Raw genomic sequence first — 16,168 nt, 5'->3', positions numbered from 1 at the left:
CGCCCTCCCCCCCACCACAACAAGGTGGCAACCTAATTCGGGGGAGTACTTTCAATACAATCTAAGCCAATTCAGGCCAAATTAAAAGTCTTAGCAATAGTGAAGAAAAAACACAATATAGGCTATTCCGTAGGATCAAGAGTCTTATTTATGTCCTATTTAGACGCATTCAATACGAAACTTACCGTATTTGCCTATAAACTGGTCATTTAAAGAAGCGACAATGCTGCATCATAGCTAATAGAAGGAAATAGTTAGGAAGGCCGGTAAACACCAAAAGAGGGTAGGGTCCTTGACCCTAGACATCTGGTTTTTTTTTATGTTCATTGACTATGCATAAATTATATAATCGCAATGCTTCTATTGGTTAATTGTATGAGCACACATATGCACGTTTTGTATTTTGGCAAGTTTTGTGCAGGGTCAACCACAAAGAACTTTGCCAGGTTTCCCAGCCATTTTCCCTCCATTAACTATGGCTGCATGTAAGATGAAAAAGGGAGATGATCAAATGCCCCAGGGTAATTGTGCGAGGCTGATGCCCGATCCCCGGGATTGACATTGTGGCAAAATGCCTCACTACTGCTCGGGGGGATGGCCACACATGGAATTGACTGATACATTATTTACTTGTCTACCGAGTCTTTACTATCATCTCTTCGATGTCAATGTCTTCAATGTCACTTTGACGCAATGAGGGCGCCTGTTGTAAGCCCTGGGGAGGGGAGGAGACTCCTTTATATGGGCTAGATAGGTATGTGCGGCCTGAAAGGGTAGGGTCTTCAGCCGTTTTGGTCATAAATAGGGTATGGCGTTTGCACTCTAGTCTTGAACTGGGTATTCTTTTTAGAAGAGGCTACTTTTTCAGGTCATAAATAGGGTAGGAAAAATCGCGGATTTTGGTCATAAATAGGGTAAAGTTTAGGGAAGCGCGCCACACACCCCCACCCAATTTTTCTCCTTCGGGGGTTGTAAGGTAAGGCTTATTGGAAACGAATCATTACCGCATTAAAAGAGAGTTAGCATGTTCTGTTTTTAATCACCTATTTCGTAGAACACTTCAATGTCAGAAGGAGTGAAATATAAGGCTCCAGTGAAAAACCCACAGTTACCAGTTGAATATCCTGAAGGAACGGAGTATGTATAGCCGCACTGTGTATAGGAATTTGAGTTGCTCAAAGCGTTGTCCGATATGTAGATGCCTCTGCCATAACCAAAAGTGGGTCCATAGTAGGAGCAGTGATACATTACGTGTTGTTGATTTTGATTCTGAGTCAGCTTGACAGGATTATATCCATCATTGTTGTAAAGCGAGAACAGGAAAGCTTTACTGGCTGTGGACCAACTGCAAGTACCTGAAATGAAAACAAAAGTTTAACAATTCTAAGCATTTCGGTTGAAAAGAAAAACAGAAATAATGCTATCATATATTGTAAAGTAATCTTTAGAAGAGAAGAAACAACAACAACAAAAACAGCAAAATAAATAGGCAGCGAGAGAATTGGATCTGTTGGCAAGGACATTAAGCTTGATATGCCTTGGTGACGACTGAATTTTCAAATCGGTGAAATGAGATCGCGACATTCCAGGTGGAAACTCTTTCTATAGCCGAGAAAGTGTTTTAGTTGGAGCAAGAAGACAAGCAAGGGAGAAGTCTGAAGACCGACAGAGAGAGAGATCGTCTTTCTGGAAGCTTTCGGTGGTTTACAACAGGACTTCTTATGGAAAATACACCTAACTCTGATTCACGACTCAGACTTAGTAGAATATGATGCAACTAAGTTTTGTTCTGTCAGCGTCATTAATAAACATGTCACGATTGGAAGATTGAAACAACAACGTGAAATGCTATACCTCCCAACCGGAATACATTTTCCGATTGGAGGAAAAGGTGCCACGTGCGGTGGGTCAAAACTCACTATCTCCCCTGGGGCGAACAGAATTTAGTAACTCCCCAGGGCGAGCAAAACTCACTGACTCCCTAGGGAAGCAACAGCTTTAACTTTCGACTCGCACATGATCAGGCTGTGCTCCTTGTAACCCCGGCAAATTTATGTGCCAGCCGACGTCAGGAAAACAATTTTTTCGTTGTTTCTTTTTTCTTTTTTTTGAGTTGGGAGGTATACAAAACACTTCATGACTGGCCCCGCGGGAAACAGTGAGTTCTGTTTCCCCTCGACCTCAATGTTCTCCTCGGCTTCGCCTCAGGGAACATTGAGTGTCTTGGGGATACAAAACTCACTGTTTCTCTTGGGGTCAGTCATTAAATGCTTAATGACCAAGTTCAGCGTGGTCTGGAAAACGAACCGCACAGCCACATGATTTTCAAACTTAACGCTGGCTAGCATAATTATTGACAGTACGAGACAAACATACATGAAACTGGATTAACCAGAAACTTCATTTTTCAATCGACGTTCGAGGCCGTACTGTTGTGGTTGCCAAACCAGAGTGGATATGCAATCGTAGTATAAGTCGTCAGCACTTTCATAACGTAAGTCCAAATAAATTTGGTTTCCCTTATTAGGAGAGTGTTCTCCGTATGCTTAATGCTTTCAGACACTTAAATAAAGTTTTTTCGTTCATTCGTTTGGTCTATTGCTCATTCGCTTAATTTGTGCACATGTTCGTACGTCCGTTCGCCCGTTCGTCCTTTCGTCTCTTCGTGTCTTCGTCCGTTCGTCCGTCTGTCTATCCGTTCGTCCATCCGTCTGTCCGTTTGTTCGTACGTTTATTCGCTCCCCCGTTCTTTCGTTCGTTCGTTCGTTCGTTCGTTCGTTCGTTCATTCATACGTTCCTATGTGCGTACAGTTCGTTCGCTCAGTCAGTCCTAGGGATGCGTACGACCAAAGTGGACTGGTAAGATAGTTCCTTATTTTCACTTCTTTTGTATCTCAATATCAAATGACTTTCCGCACTACAAGGAAGTCTGTTTGTCGGCAGTACATGAAGTGCATTGCTGCGAGCGATTTACTCATTCTGAATTGAGGGTGGCAAAAGGGGAGGGAGGGGGGATGGGGAGGTACCAATCACGCATCACGATGAATTTTTCTTTTAAATCACGCATCATGGAGATTTTTTTTCACCAATCACGCGTCACGTAAAAAGGTAAGTACATCGCCAATTTTGCGGTGTGGGATTTTTCCCTCTCCAGACAGGCGGTCTAACTCCACCCGCCTGTTTCATTCCTTCCTCTATAACACCATCGGGAGCCTGTCCTCAGAGAAAGAGACCTTGAATACGAATTGAGAAGACGTCTACGCCATCTTTGCCATGCTTTTGATATACAGGTGATATTTGTGTCAAAGCTTTACCCCTGTAAATCCTCTTCCGTACGGCAACGTTTTTGTCTATGGATGACATAACATGGCTTTTGAATTCAGTTAGGTCTTTATGGCGACCTTCATTAAGTGGTTCACAAACTTTTTCCTTGCATAGCCTCTCACTGTCTTCTCGAGCGGCATAAAATGACACCAAACTCTAACGTCTCTTATCTTTTCAGCCGTTTGGGATTCCCCGGGTTTGAGGAGACATTCTTTCAGACCTTTCATACGATGATTGATTGATTGATTGCTTGATTGATTGATTGAGTGAGTGATTGCTTGATTGATTGATTGATTGATTGATAGGCGGTTTCCGATATGGGCTGATGCACCGCCAAAAATGATCGGTCGAGAAAATGGACAAAAATAACTCTGAAGCTCATAGTCCTGGTGCAAAGTTTAACTGTTTTCAATTGACTTATTCCTATTCTGTCACAATTGTTTGGACCTATAGTACCATGAAGATCCACAAAGATCAAAGACATCAGAGGCCCACGATTTATTGATCTCTTTTAAGATTCTATTTACTGTTTACTTTGAATGAATGGTATCGGTTGTAGTTGAAAGAACGTTCACTTATCACGGAAATCTAGTTGGCAAATCACGCGTCACTTGCTTGTAAAATAGCAAATCACCCATCATGTTATGATGTGTTGTCCAGCGTCACGAGGCTAATTTGGTCCAATTTACGGGTCACGCTGATAATTTTTGGGCGATCATGCGTCACGCAAAAACCCTTTGCCACCCTCTGAATTGAGCCACTCTAGCTTGTGAACTCCTCGTCGCCTAATTGAAACCGATAAAGTTTAGGTTTTTTTGAAAAAAAAAGTTTGCTCAAGACGAAAGCTAGTCTGCTTTATGCGAGTCGGCGCCGCTAGATTAAGTTCTCGCAGTCCTACGCGGGTGTTTGGACAACCAGTCACAATACTTTTAGCTGCGAATAAGATCGGAGCGACTCTGCTCGCAGGGTAGCTTGGAAAGATCTTCAGAGAAATTGAGGATTTTTCTTATGAATTAAGCCAACGGATGCAATTTGAGGTCGATTATGCGAAACAGGAAGATCGCGTAACATCAAAAACCGTGTTAATATCGGTTCCAAACCTGAAATAAGTACTTGTATTTCTTAAACAAGAAAAGAGTAAGACCAATGGTTAAACAAAAGAACAAAAATTGAGTTTTTTTGTTCTTTTATTGAGATAACAAAGAAAGTTTTCATGAAGCTCTGCTCCTGGTGATAGTTTGGTCTTAAGATACTTACTGTGCCAAGACACGTCGGTGTATCCACCAAATATGTATTGGCCAACTCTAATGATGGTCACTGTGGGTCCCTTTCCATCACAGTTGCTGTGGAATGTGGACGCAGCTGAGCCGTCTGTCCTTGCATGCCAGCACCGCACAAAGTAACTCCGCGATACGCTCGGTAGAGCCGAGTCTAAGTAAGTTATCAGCTTCCCCAAGTATTTGTTGTGATCAAGGTTGCCAAGAATTGCAGATGTTGCGAGGCCGCCTGGGTACGAGAGACAAAAAGTCAAAGCAACTGCAGTCGTACTACTGGTTTTCATTGTCATGCCATCAACAATCAAGATTTTAACCATTGAATAAATTAAGTCAAGAATCTGAGATATGATAGGTTATTGATTTATATACAACCTCGCAAAGATTTAGGTCTCTCTGTTTCTTCATACCTGTGTTATTCGAGAAATGCTTCTCTCAAATTTGTAGGTAGAGCTTTGTATGGAGACGCCATGTTGGTGTCGCCAATAAAGTAACTATCAATTTTTATTTCTGAGTATGAAAACGTCACATAAAAATCGGCAATCTCTTCAACTGTGAATCGAGCTTATCTGTTAATCGTTTTCATGATAATTTCGATTTTACTAAAAATACATCATGGCAAACTATCACCCCAAACCACTAAATGATGTAAATTTTTCATCCATCTGACCAAGGAAAGTAATGGTCGGCAAAAAATTGATTCAAAACCGGTTAAAGCCAAGCCAATCGACCTTCACAGTCCTTGAGGAAGATAGCACCATCTTGCCCGCTCGAGTAACCAATCAGAGCGCAGGAATTTGTTCATCTTGCCCGCTCAAGGAGCTAGCCATATAATAAAAAGTATTAAAGTCGTGTTTTTTGGTTTGCTTGAAAACTCCTTTATATCCCGAGAGTGATCAAGATCTAATTTCTCACCAGAATGCCAGTACATTATCAAGCAAGCAGGTTATACGAAAAGAGAAAATCATCAGCCAATTGAAACTGCCCTGATCTACCTTCAAACTCTCAGAATTGGCATTAAAAAAACTGTGTGGCTCTCAGTAAGAAGAATTAACATTTTGAACTGAAAAGGTTAACAGCGATATGTTCTTTTTCATATCGTTCATGAATTAAACGATTGATTATTCGCATAACAGCAAAAATTTAACTATAAAAGACTTCGACAATATGGAAAAACTTAAAACCATTTTGGTTTAAAAACAACAACGACGTTTCGACGTTCGCTTAACGTCATTATCAAGTCAACTGAGTGAATAAAATGGGTACAAATGTAAATATAAACTATGAATTCCTAAGAGACACGAATGCAAACAAAACATGATAAAAAAATTCTAAAAAGTGCTAAAATATATATAATATAATCTCTTCTTCTACGAAGTAAATAATTCATGCTTCGATTTTAGTGACCCGGGCGCTTATTTCATAATTTTGGTAACTCAAGGGAGGGTGCTAATTGGAGAGCGGGCGCTTATTAGGGACGGCGCGCTTATTTCTTTCTTTTTCTCTTCAACATAAACATGGAAATGTGATAAGGCATTTCAATGGACAATAACAGTTATTTTTTCACTTGAGAATTGTAACAATAGAGGCTCGATAATCATAACACCATTTGCCTGTTTAGACCAAGTCGATGCGTTAAATCATACGCTCAAGAAAGAAATGCATTAGTCAATTCCAGATGTGCCCATGCTGCCCCCCTCCCCCGCCCCTCCAACGGGCCTACCCCTGGGAACTAGGTTATTTTGTAAACAACCTGGAAATGCCGTACGGCTGGAACAAACCAGTTGTTCAAATGCTCCGGGGTTATGGCTCAATTATTATTTTTTTCGTTTCTCATGTTACTTTCAATACAATCAAAGCCAATTCAGGCCAAATTAAAAGTCCTAGCAAGGTTTTTTTTTAAAAACTTTAATAGTGAAGAAAAACCACAATATAGGTTATTCCGTAGGATCAAGAGTCTCATTTATGTCCTATCTAGACGCATTCAATACGAAACTTACTGTATTTGCCGATAAACTGGTCATTGAAAGGAGCGACAATGCTGCATCACAGCCAATAGGAGGAAATGGTCATGAAGGCCGGTAAACATCGAAAAAGCGAAAAAAAAAAACCAAACAAACAAAACAAAACAAAACAACAGGCTAAGATTTATGTTTGAACGTCCTTGACCCAGGACATCTGTTGTTTCATGCTCATTGACTATGCTTGAATTATGTAATCGCAATGCTGCTATTGGTTAATTGTATGAGCACACATAACCACCTTTTGTATTTTGGCAGGTTTTGTGCTGGGTCAGCTCCCAAAGAACTTTGCCAGGTTTCCTAACCATTTTCCGTTCATCAACTATGGCTGCATGTAAAATGTAAAAGCGAGATGGTAAAATGCCCCAGGCTAATTGTGTAAGGCTGATACCCGACTCCCAGGATTGACATTGTGGAAAAATGCCCCACTATTGCGAGGGGATGGGCACACATGGAATTAACTGATACATTGTTTTCTTGTCTAATCAGTCTTTACTACCATCTCTTCGATGTCAAAGTCTTCACTGTCACTTTCGCAATGAGGGCACTTGTTGTACGCCCGCGGGATCTGGATGCGAGGAGACTCCCTTATATGGGGTATATAGGTATGCCCGGACCGAAAGGTAGCGTTTTCAGCCGTTTTGGTCATAAATAGGGTATGGTGTTTGCACTTGAACTGGGTATGCTTTTTAGAAGAAGCTACTTTTTCAGGTCATAAATAGGATGGGCAAATCGCGGATTTTGGTCATAAATAGGGTAAGGGTTTTGGGAAGCGGAGCGCGCACACCCCCATCCAATTTTTCTGGGAGTAACCCCCGGGGGCTGCAAGGCGGCGCTTATTGAAAGAGAGCGCTAAATCGAATCCTGATTACGGCATTAAAAGAGAGTTAGCATGTTCTGTTTTAAATCACCTATTTCGTAGAACACTTCAATGTCAGTAGGAGTGAAACGAAGAATGCCCCCAGTGAAAAAGCTACAATGTCCAGCTGAATATCCTGAAGGAACGGAGTATGTATAGCCGCAAGTGGTATACGATCCTGAGTTGTTTGTAGAGTTGTCCGATATGCGGATGTCGTGATACCCACCAGCACCAAAAGTGGGTCCGTGGTTGGAGCAGTGATACATTGCGTATTGTTGATTTTGATACTGAGTCAGTTTGACAGGATTATATCCATCATTGTTGTAAAGCGAGAACAGGAAAGCTTTACTGGCAGAAGTATAACCGCAACTAGAACCTGAATTGGAAACAAAAGTTTTACACTTTCTAAGCATTTCGGTTGAAAAGAAAAACAGAAATAAAGCTACCATATATTGTAAAGTAATCTTTAGAAGAAAAGAAACAACAACAAAAAAACAAAATAAATAGGCAACGAGAGGATCGGATCTGTTGGCAAGGGCGTTAAGCGTCATATGGCTTGGTAACGACTGAATTTTCAGATGGGTGAAATGAGATCGCGACGTTCTAGGTGGAAACTCTTTCTATAGTCGAAAAAGTGTTTTAGTTGGAGCAAGAAGATAAGCAAGGGAGAAGTCTGGAGACTGACACAGAGAGATCGTCTTTCTGGAAGCTTTCGGTGGTTTACAACAGGATTTCTTATGGAAAATACACCTAATTCAGATTCACGACTCATACTTAGTAGAATATGATGCAACTAAGTTTTGTTCTGTCAGCGTCATTGATAAGCATGTTATTGGAAGATTGAAACAACAACGTGAAATGCTATACCTCCCAACCGGAATACGTTTTCCGATTGGAGGAAAAGGTGTCACGTGCGGTGGGTCAAAACTCACTAACTCCCCGGGGCGAACAAAACTTACTAACTCCCAAGGGCGAGCAAAACTCACTAACTCCCTAGGGAAACAACAACTTAAACTTTCGACTCGCACATGATCAGGTTGTGCTCCTTTTAACCCCACCAAATTTATGTGCCAGCCGACGTCAGGCAAACATTTTTTTTGCCGTTTCTTTTTTCTTTTTTGAGTTGGGAGGTATACAAAACACTTCATGACTGGCCCAGCGGGAAATAGTGAGTTCTGTTTCCCCTCGACCTCAACGTTCTCCTCGACTTCGCCAACCTCGTTCCCAGGGTCTCTCATCTTACCACCCCCTAGAGCGAACGATTCGCTCCAGGGGGCGGTAAGATGACAGACCCTGGGAACGAGGTTGCGGCTTCGCCTGAGGGAACATTGAGGGTCTCAGGGATACAAAACTCACTGTTTCTCTTGGGGTCAGTCATTAAATGCTTAATGACCAAGTTCAGCGTATTCTGGAAAACGAACCGCACAGCCACATGATTTTCGAACTTAACGCTGGCTAGCATAATTATTGACAGTACGAGACAGACATACATGAAACTGGATTAACCAGAAACTTCATTTTTCAATCGACGTTCGAGGCCGTACTGTTGTGGTTGCCAAACCAGAATGGATATGCAATGGTAATATAAGTCGTCAGCACTTTCATAACGTAAGTCCAAATAAATTAGGTTTTCCTTGTTAGTAGAGCGTTCTCCATCTGCCAAATGCTTTCAGACACTTAAATAAAGTTTTTTCGTTCGTTCGTTTGTTCTATTGGTCATTCGTTTAATTTGTGCGCACGTTCGTACGTCCGTTCGCCCGTTCGTCCTTTCGTCTCTTCGTGCCTTCGTCCGTTCGTCCCTTTGTCCCTTCGTCCGTCTGTCCATCCGTTCGTCTATTCGTCTGTCCTTTTGTTCGTTCGTTCGTTCGTTCATACCTTCCTATGTTCGTACAGTTCGTTCGCTCAGTCAGTCCTCCGGATGCGTACGACCAAAGTGGACTGGTAAGATAGTTCCTTATTTTCACTTCTTTTGTATCTCATTCTCAAATGACCTTCCGCACTACAAGGAAGTCTCTTTGTCGGCAGTACATGAAGTGCATTGCTGCGAGCGATTTACTTATTCTGAAATGCGGGTGGCAAAGTGGGTGGGGGGGGGGGGGGGGTTACCAATCACGCATCACGATGAATTTTTCTATTAAATCACGCATCACGGAGTTTTTTTTTCACCAATCACGCGTCACGTAAAAAGAGTAAGTACATCGCCAATTTTGTGGTGTGGGATTTTCCCCTCTCCAGACAGGCGGTCTAACTCCGCCCGCCTGTTTCTTTCCTTCCTCTATGACACAATCGGGAGCCTGTTCACAGGCTAAGTTGACAGAGATCTTATACGAATTGAGAAGACGTCTACGCTACCTTTGCCAAGCTTTGATGTACAGGCAATATTTGTGTCAAAGCTTTACCCCTGTAAATCCTTTTCTGATGTGAAGTTTATATAAAATAATTCATATATGAACTGCGGTTGTAGATGAAAGTGAAGAATATAAACTTCACATCATTTCACTCCTCACGGGAAGATATGAACTCAATTAACTGGCCTCGCTCCCAATGTGTGGCTTCATAGCTCAGTTGGTAGAGCATCGCACCGGTATCGCGGAAGTCACGGGTTCGAATCCCGTTGAAGCCCTGATTTTTTCAGGCTTCTTCTTTCCAATTGTTTAAATTGGAAAATTAACTGCGATTATCATTCTGCACTTTCATCTACAACCGCAGTTCATATATGAATTATTTCATATAAACTTCACATCATTTCACTCCTCACGGGAAGATATGAACTCAAGTAACTGGCCTCGCTCCCAATGTGTGGCTTCATAGCTCAGTTGGTAGAGCATCGCACCGGTATCGCGGAGGTCACGGGTTCGAATCCCGTTGAAGCCCTGATTTTTTTCAGGCTTCTTCTTTCCAATTGCTTAAATTGGAAAATTAACTACGATGATCATTCTTCACTTAAATCCTCTTCTGTTCGGCAACGCTTTTATGTCTGTGGATGACATAACGTGGCTTTTGAATTCAGTTAGGTCTTTATGACGACCTTCATTAAGTGGTTCACAAACTTTTTCCTTGTGTAGCCTCTCTCTGTCTTCTGGAGCGGCATAAAATGACACTTAACTCTAACGTCTCTTATCTTTTCAGCCGTTTGGAACCCTCCGGTTTTGAGACGACATTCTTTCAGACCTTAAATACGATGATTGATTGATTGATTGAGTGAGTGATTGCTTGATTGATTGATTGATTGATTGATTGACTGACTGATTGATTGATAGCCGGTTTCGGATATGGTCTGATGCATTGCCAAAAATGATCGGTCGAGAAAATGGACAAAAATAACTCTGAAGCTCATAGTCCTGGTGCAAAGCTTGACTGTTTTCAATTGACTTATTCCTATTCTGTCACAATTGTTTGGACCTATAGTACCGTGAAGATCCACGAAGATCAAAGACATCAGAAGCCCACGATTTATTGATCTCTTTTAAGATTCTATTTACTGTTTACTTTGAATGAATGGTATCGGTTGTAGTTGAAAGAACGTTCACTTATCACGGAAATCTAATTGGCAAATCACGCATCACTTGCTTGTAAAATAACAAATCATGCATGACGTTATGATGTCTTGTCAAGCGTCACGAGGCTAATTTGGTCCAATTCACGCGTCACGCAAGAACCCTTTGCCACCCTCTGAATTGAGCCCTCTAGCTTGTGAACTCCTCGTAGCCTGATTGAAACCGATTAAGTTAAGTTTTTTTTTTAAAAAGTTTGCTCAAGACGAAAGCTAGTCTGCTTAATGCGAGTCGGCGCCGCTAGATTAAGTTCTCGCAGTCCTACGCGGGTGTTTGGACAACCAGTCACAATATTTTTAGCCTGCGAACGCAGACGTATTTCCGGCTGTCGCTTGGTTCCGCCGAAAAATAACGTCTTCGAACCCGAGCCAGGAAACGATTTCTGTGACGTAATGACTTTTGTTTCTTCTTGGCCAATCAGATTCCATGATAGAATGAAACTCGAGTGCTCCTCGCAGCGAATACCTCGCGCAGTGGTTCTGGGGTTATTTGAGCTAAATTGTGATTGGCTTAGAATTCCTACGTCACAGAAATCGTTTTCTGGCTCGGGTTCGCAGACGTTATTTTTCGGCGGAACCAAGTGACAGCCGGAAATACGTCTGTGTTCACAGGCTACAATACTTTGAGCTGCGAATGAGATCGAAGCGAATCTGCTCTCAGGGTAGCTACGAAAGATCTTTATAGAAATCGAGGATTTTTCTTATGAGTTAAGCCCGCCATCGAATGCGATTTGAGGTCGATTATGCGAAACTGCAAGGCCGCGCAACATCAAAAAGCGTGTTAATATCGGTTTTAAACCTGAAATAAGTACTTGTATTTCTTAAACAAGAAAAGAGTAAGACCAATGGTTAAACAAAAGAACAAAAATGGAGTTTTTTTGTTCTTTTACTGAGATAATTAAGCACGTTTTTATCAAGCTCGTGGTGATAGTTAGATCTTATGATACTTACTGCGCCAAGACACGTCAGTGTATCCACCAAATATGTATTGGCCAACTCTAATGATGGTCACTGTGGGTCCCTTTCCATCACAGTTGCTGTGGAATGTGGACGCAGCTGAGCCGTCCGTCCTTGCATGCCAGCACCGCACAAAGTAACTCTGCGATACGCTCGGGAGAGCTGGGTCTAAGTAAGTTATCAGCTTCCCCAAGTATTTGTTGTGATCGAGGTTGCCAAGAATTGCAGATGTTGCAAGGCCGCCTGGGTACGAGAGACAAAAGTTCAAAGCAACTGCAGTCGTACTGCTGGTTTTCACTGTCATGCCATCAACAATCAAGATTTTAATCATTCAATAAATTGAGTCAAGAATGTGAGATATAACAGATTATTGATTTATATACAACTTCGCAAAGATTTAGGGCTGCCTGTTTCTTCATACCTGTGTTATTCGAGAAATGCTTCTCTCAAATTTGTAGATAGAGCTTTGTATGGAGGCGCCGTGTTGGTGTCGCCAATAAAGTAACCATCAATTTTTATTTCTAAGTATGACAACGTCTCATAAAAATCGGCAATCTCTTCAACTGTCAATCGAGTTTATCTGTTAATCGTTTTCATGATAATATCGATTTTACTTAAAATACATCACGGCAAACTATCACCCTAAACCACTACATGATGTAAATTTTTCATCCATTTGACCAAGGAAAGTAATGGTCATAAAAAAAAAACTGATTCAAAGCACGTTTCAGCCTACGCCAAGCCAATCGAACTTCACAGTCGTTGAGGTCCAAGGCGGACTCTCATGTGGAAGGGTCTGGGATGCTCGTAATGTCTGAAACTGCTCTTTGTTCCGTTTCTGGATTTATTAAAAGCAGTCATTGTTTCAAGTTGTTTCACAACGAATGATTTCCATCACTTCTCATGAAAATTATTTCTCCATGAAACAATCGCAAACGTTGTTTTGTCATTTTAACGGACTCCGATTGAAAATTCAACAACAACTTTATTATTTATTATGACTCGCATATTTACAATTTTACAGAAATATATACACATTGAGTTAAAAAAAAAGCTTGACAATAGCAACAGCGCGAACCCGCAAGTAGCCTGGGCTCATCTAGGCAGGCCACATCTATATTTATATTAGACAATTCACCTTGCCTGTGATAAGAAACAAGGCTGAAACACCGAAAATAATTCAGAAATATTTACAGCAGTTACGGTTGAATGGGTTACTCGGTGATATTGACTAAAGAATGATGTCATATATTCAATTACCTATTTCGTAGAACACTTCAATGTCGGAGGGAGTGAAATATAAAGCTCCAGTGAAAAACCCACAGTCGCCAGCTAAATATCCGTGGGGTACAGAATATGTAGAGCCACACCTGGTATAAGAATTGGTAGGTTGGTTGATGGTAGGGTTGTTTGATATGTAGATATCATGTACATGTCCTGCACCATAACCAAAAGTGGGTCCATAAGAGGAACACCTGTAGATTGCTTCGGTCTTTTTTTGATACTGAGTCAGCTTGACAGGATTATATCCATCTTTGTTGTAGAGCGAGAACAGGAAAGCTTTACTGGCTGAGGAGTAACTGCAAGAACCTGAAACTGATGAAGAAAAGCGGATTGTGGCATTTAGAAATAAAAACGAAAAGAAGGTAATAAAATAAAAATGCTTCAGAACAGAGAAACAACTGCAACAACAAGGAAAAAGTGTTTGACCACTGAAGTGGCTGGCAAAGACGTTATGTGAAAACTTTATCCTGAGGTCCTTACTGACTACAGGGGTAAATCGACAAACCATGCGAAAACAACGCTCATTTAACACAACAACAACCACAAGGGAACGAACTAATATCGATCAAATTAAAAGCATAATGTTTCTCCACAGCAACACCAACAGAAGCAAGAATACTTATTCATAAGGCCCAGAGAAAATAATGAAAAATTATTGGACGAGATTGAGCAAAATATGGTGATTTGTCAGTGGCGAGAAGATCAATAATTGATCTTCGAGACACGAATCACGATATTTTGCGATATCGGAGATCAATAATTGCTTTTTTATTCGCTCACCAAGTTTGTTTTCATTTTTAAATCACTCTTCGTCTGATCGCTCAGGAAAGCGACCTGCCGTTTCCCACTTTAGAGTGTGGTTACAATTACACATGAGTAGAACTATTATTTGCATTTACACGGTATTACGCATGAGCAGACCATTATTTGCAGGCAGTTATTTGAAGGTCACTTGGTGGGCTCTCGGCCAATGAAAAGGAAGCAAATACATCGAATGATAATGATAAGTATATACGTACTTAGCCAAGACGTATCGGTATATCCACCAAATATGTATTGGCCAACTTTAATAATGGTCACAGTGGGTCCCTTTCCATCACAGTTGCTGTGGAATGTTGACGCATCCCAGCCGTCTGTCTTAGCATGCCAACATCGCTCAAAGTAAGTACGGGATGCACTCAGGAGAGCTGGGTCTAAGTAAGTTATCAGCTTCCCCAAGTATTTGTTGTGATCGAGATCGCCAAGAATAACAGATGCACCGAGGCCGCCTGGGTACGAGGAACAAGAGGTTAGCTGTGACATTGATTTTAGCCAAATTTAGGCGAACGAAAATGACCGCTGAATTGGGGGAAATATAAAACCTAACCACTGAAAACAGTGAGGGAATATTTCAGTAACACAACTTATACAAAACAAGGCACGGATGGACAGAAATTGAAGAAGATTTAAACGGATGGCGAAATGAGTTTTTGAAACATGTTATAGGCTGAACAGTTTTCAAAGTCTGTATCGTCTGCTTGCATTGTCATCTTTAATTATAACGCCTGGGAGAAGCATTTGTTTGTAATAAAGCTATGGCTTTGTTATTTAGATCCATAGAAGTAATGTCTTCGCTAACATTTAGTTTTATAGCGAGTATTTGACAAAACTAAATAAAATACACCAAACTCAGCTGGGCACAATCCTTGTAATACAGCCGTTTCGCAGTAGCAAAACAGTCAGATTTTGAGGTCTTCTGTTCATCCGTTGTAATAGCCACATGTAGCTTCACAAGACTGAATGCAAATGTCAAACTCCTATCTAAAACCAATAACTGTCGCAAGTATTACATCAACCCAACAAAGAAACACGAATTTATTACCTATTTCGTAAAACACTTCAATGTCAGTTGGCGTGAAATGACTGGTTCCAGTGAAAAATTCACAGCCAGCATTTGAATATCCGGAGGGGAAGGAGTAGGTTCCGCCACACTGGGTAGAAGAATTTTGGTGTGCCGTAGCGTTGTCCGATATGTAGATATCAGGCCCGTAACCGAAGCTGGGGCCGTAATTGGGCTCCTTGTACATTGCATACTGCTGATTTTGATACTGAGTCAGCTTCACAGGATTATATCCTTTGACATTGTAGAGCGAGAAGATGAAAGCTTTACTAGCTGAAGTATAACCGCCAGAATCTAAGATGAAAATAAGCGTCTAAACATTCTGACAATCAACTAGACTACGTGTAGTCTCTCTTTCGCTTAGTCCGTCGAGCGTGACCGTAAATAAACCTCGAGGAAAAAAAGGCCGCGCGAAATCCCACGGGCCATTTTTTACGCGGTGTTCTACCCGCATCCCCGGGGGTACTCCCAAATGATAAGGTCGTGGACGCTCGTTGTTTTGCTGAAGGATTCTGGTCTCACTCACGTCGTTTACGACGAAACGCCACTATTTTTAGCTGCCAAAGTATTTTTTTACTGTTAACTCGAAGAAACAATAATAAGAACAATAGTTTTTAGGGTCGATTTTCGCCGATCTCTCGAGTCAAGTCTACTAGCGCGGGCTCCTTGCCTGATCAGCGGCTGGTAATCGAGCCTATTCCGTTTTAAGTGGTATCTTTTAGGCATCCAATAAAAGCTCGAGCCACGCCCAAAGTGGTTTCCTGTTTTAAGATTCAATTTTTCGACGAACATCCCCGACCTTCTCAAATGGGAGTTTCACCGGGCTCGCTCACGCACGAAGGACTAACGATCAACTGAAACAAATAGCACAGTAAAAGAAATCTTGTTAATGGATATATTTTTATATAACAAAAATACCTTATTACATGAAATTTTCGCGACACGTTAATTTCGCGAATTTCGCGATTTAAAAGAATCGCGAGATTAAAGTGACGCGGACAATGAGTGTCGCGAAAA

The 16,168-nt window shown here is 41.4% G+C and overlaps 2 protein-coding genes across 2 annotated transcripts; both read right to left on the bottom strand.

Moving 5' to 3' along the window:
• Positions 1 to 370: 370 nt before the first annotated feature.
• LOC145470661 (uncharacterized) lies at positions 371 to 12,383 on the bottom strand. Its single transcript, XM_081454485.1, has 4 exons — positions 11,979 to 12,383; positions 7,531 to 7,883; positions 4,582 to 4,830; positions 371 to 1,355 (listed from the first exon to the last, which is right to left on the bottom strand). Exons 1-4 carry the CDS (start codon positions 12,317 to 12,319, stop codon positions 1,036 to 1,038), a joined length of 1,263 nt encoding a protein of 420 aa, XP_081310611.1. The 5' UTR covers positions 12,320 to 12,383; the 3' UTR covers positions 371 to 1,035.
• Positions 12,384 to 12,414: 31 nt separating this feature from the next.
• Positions 12,415 to 16,152, bottom strand: LOC145469254 (uncharacterized). Its single transcript, XM_081452941.1, has 4 exons — positions 15,134 to 16,152; positions 14,292 to 14,540; positions 13,249 to 13,584; positions 12,415 to 12,551 (listed from the first exon to the last, which is right to left on the bottom strand). Exons 1-4 carry the CDS (start codon positions 15,336 to 15,338, stop codon positions 12,415 to 12,417), a joined length of 927 nt encoding a protein of 308 aa, XP_081309067.1. The 5' UTR covers positions 15,339 to 16,152.
• Between the last annotated feature and the right edge of the window lie 16 nt (positions 16,153 to 16,168).

This window comes from Orbicella franksi, chromosome 15, assembly GCF_964199315.1.
Source record: "Orbicella franksi chromosome 15, jaOrbFran1.1, whole genome shotgun sequence".
Classification (NCBI taxonomy): Eukaryota; Metazoa; Cnidaria; class Anthozoa; order Scleractinia; family Merulinidae; genus Orbicella; species Orbicella franksi.
Note: the sequence above shows the minus strand (reverse complement) of the source record. Positions and strands in the feature narration are given on the sequence as shown.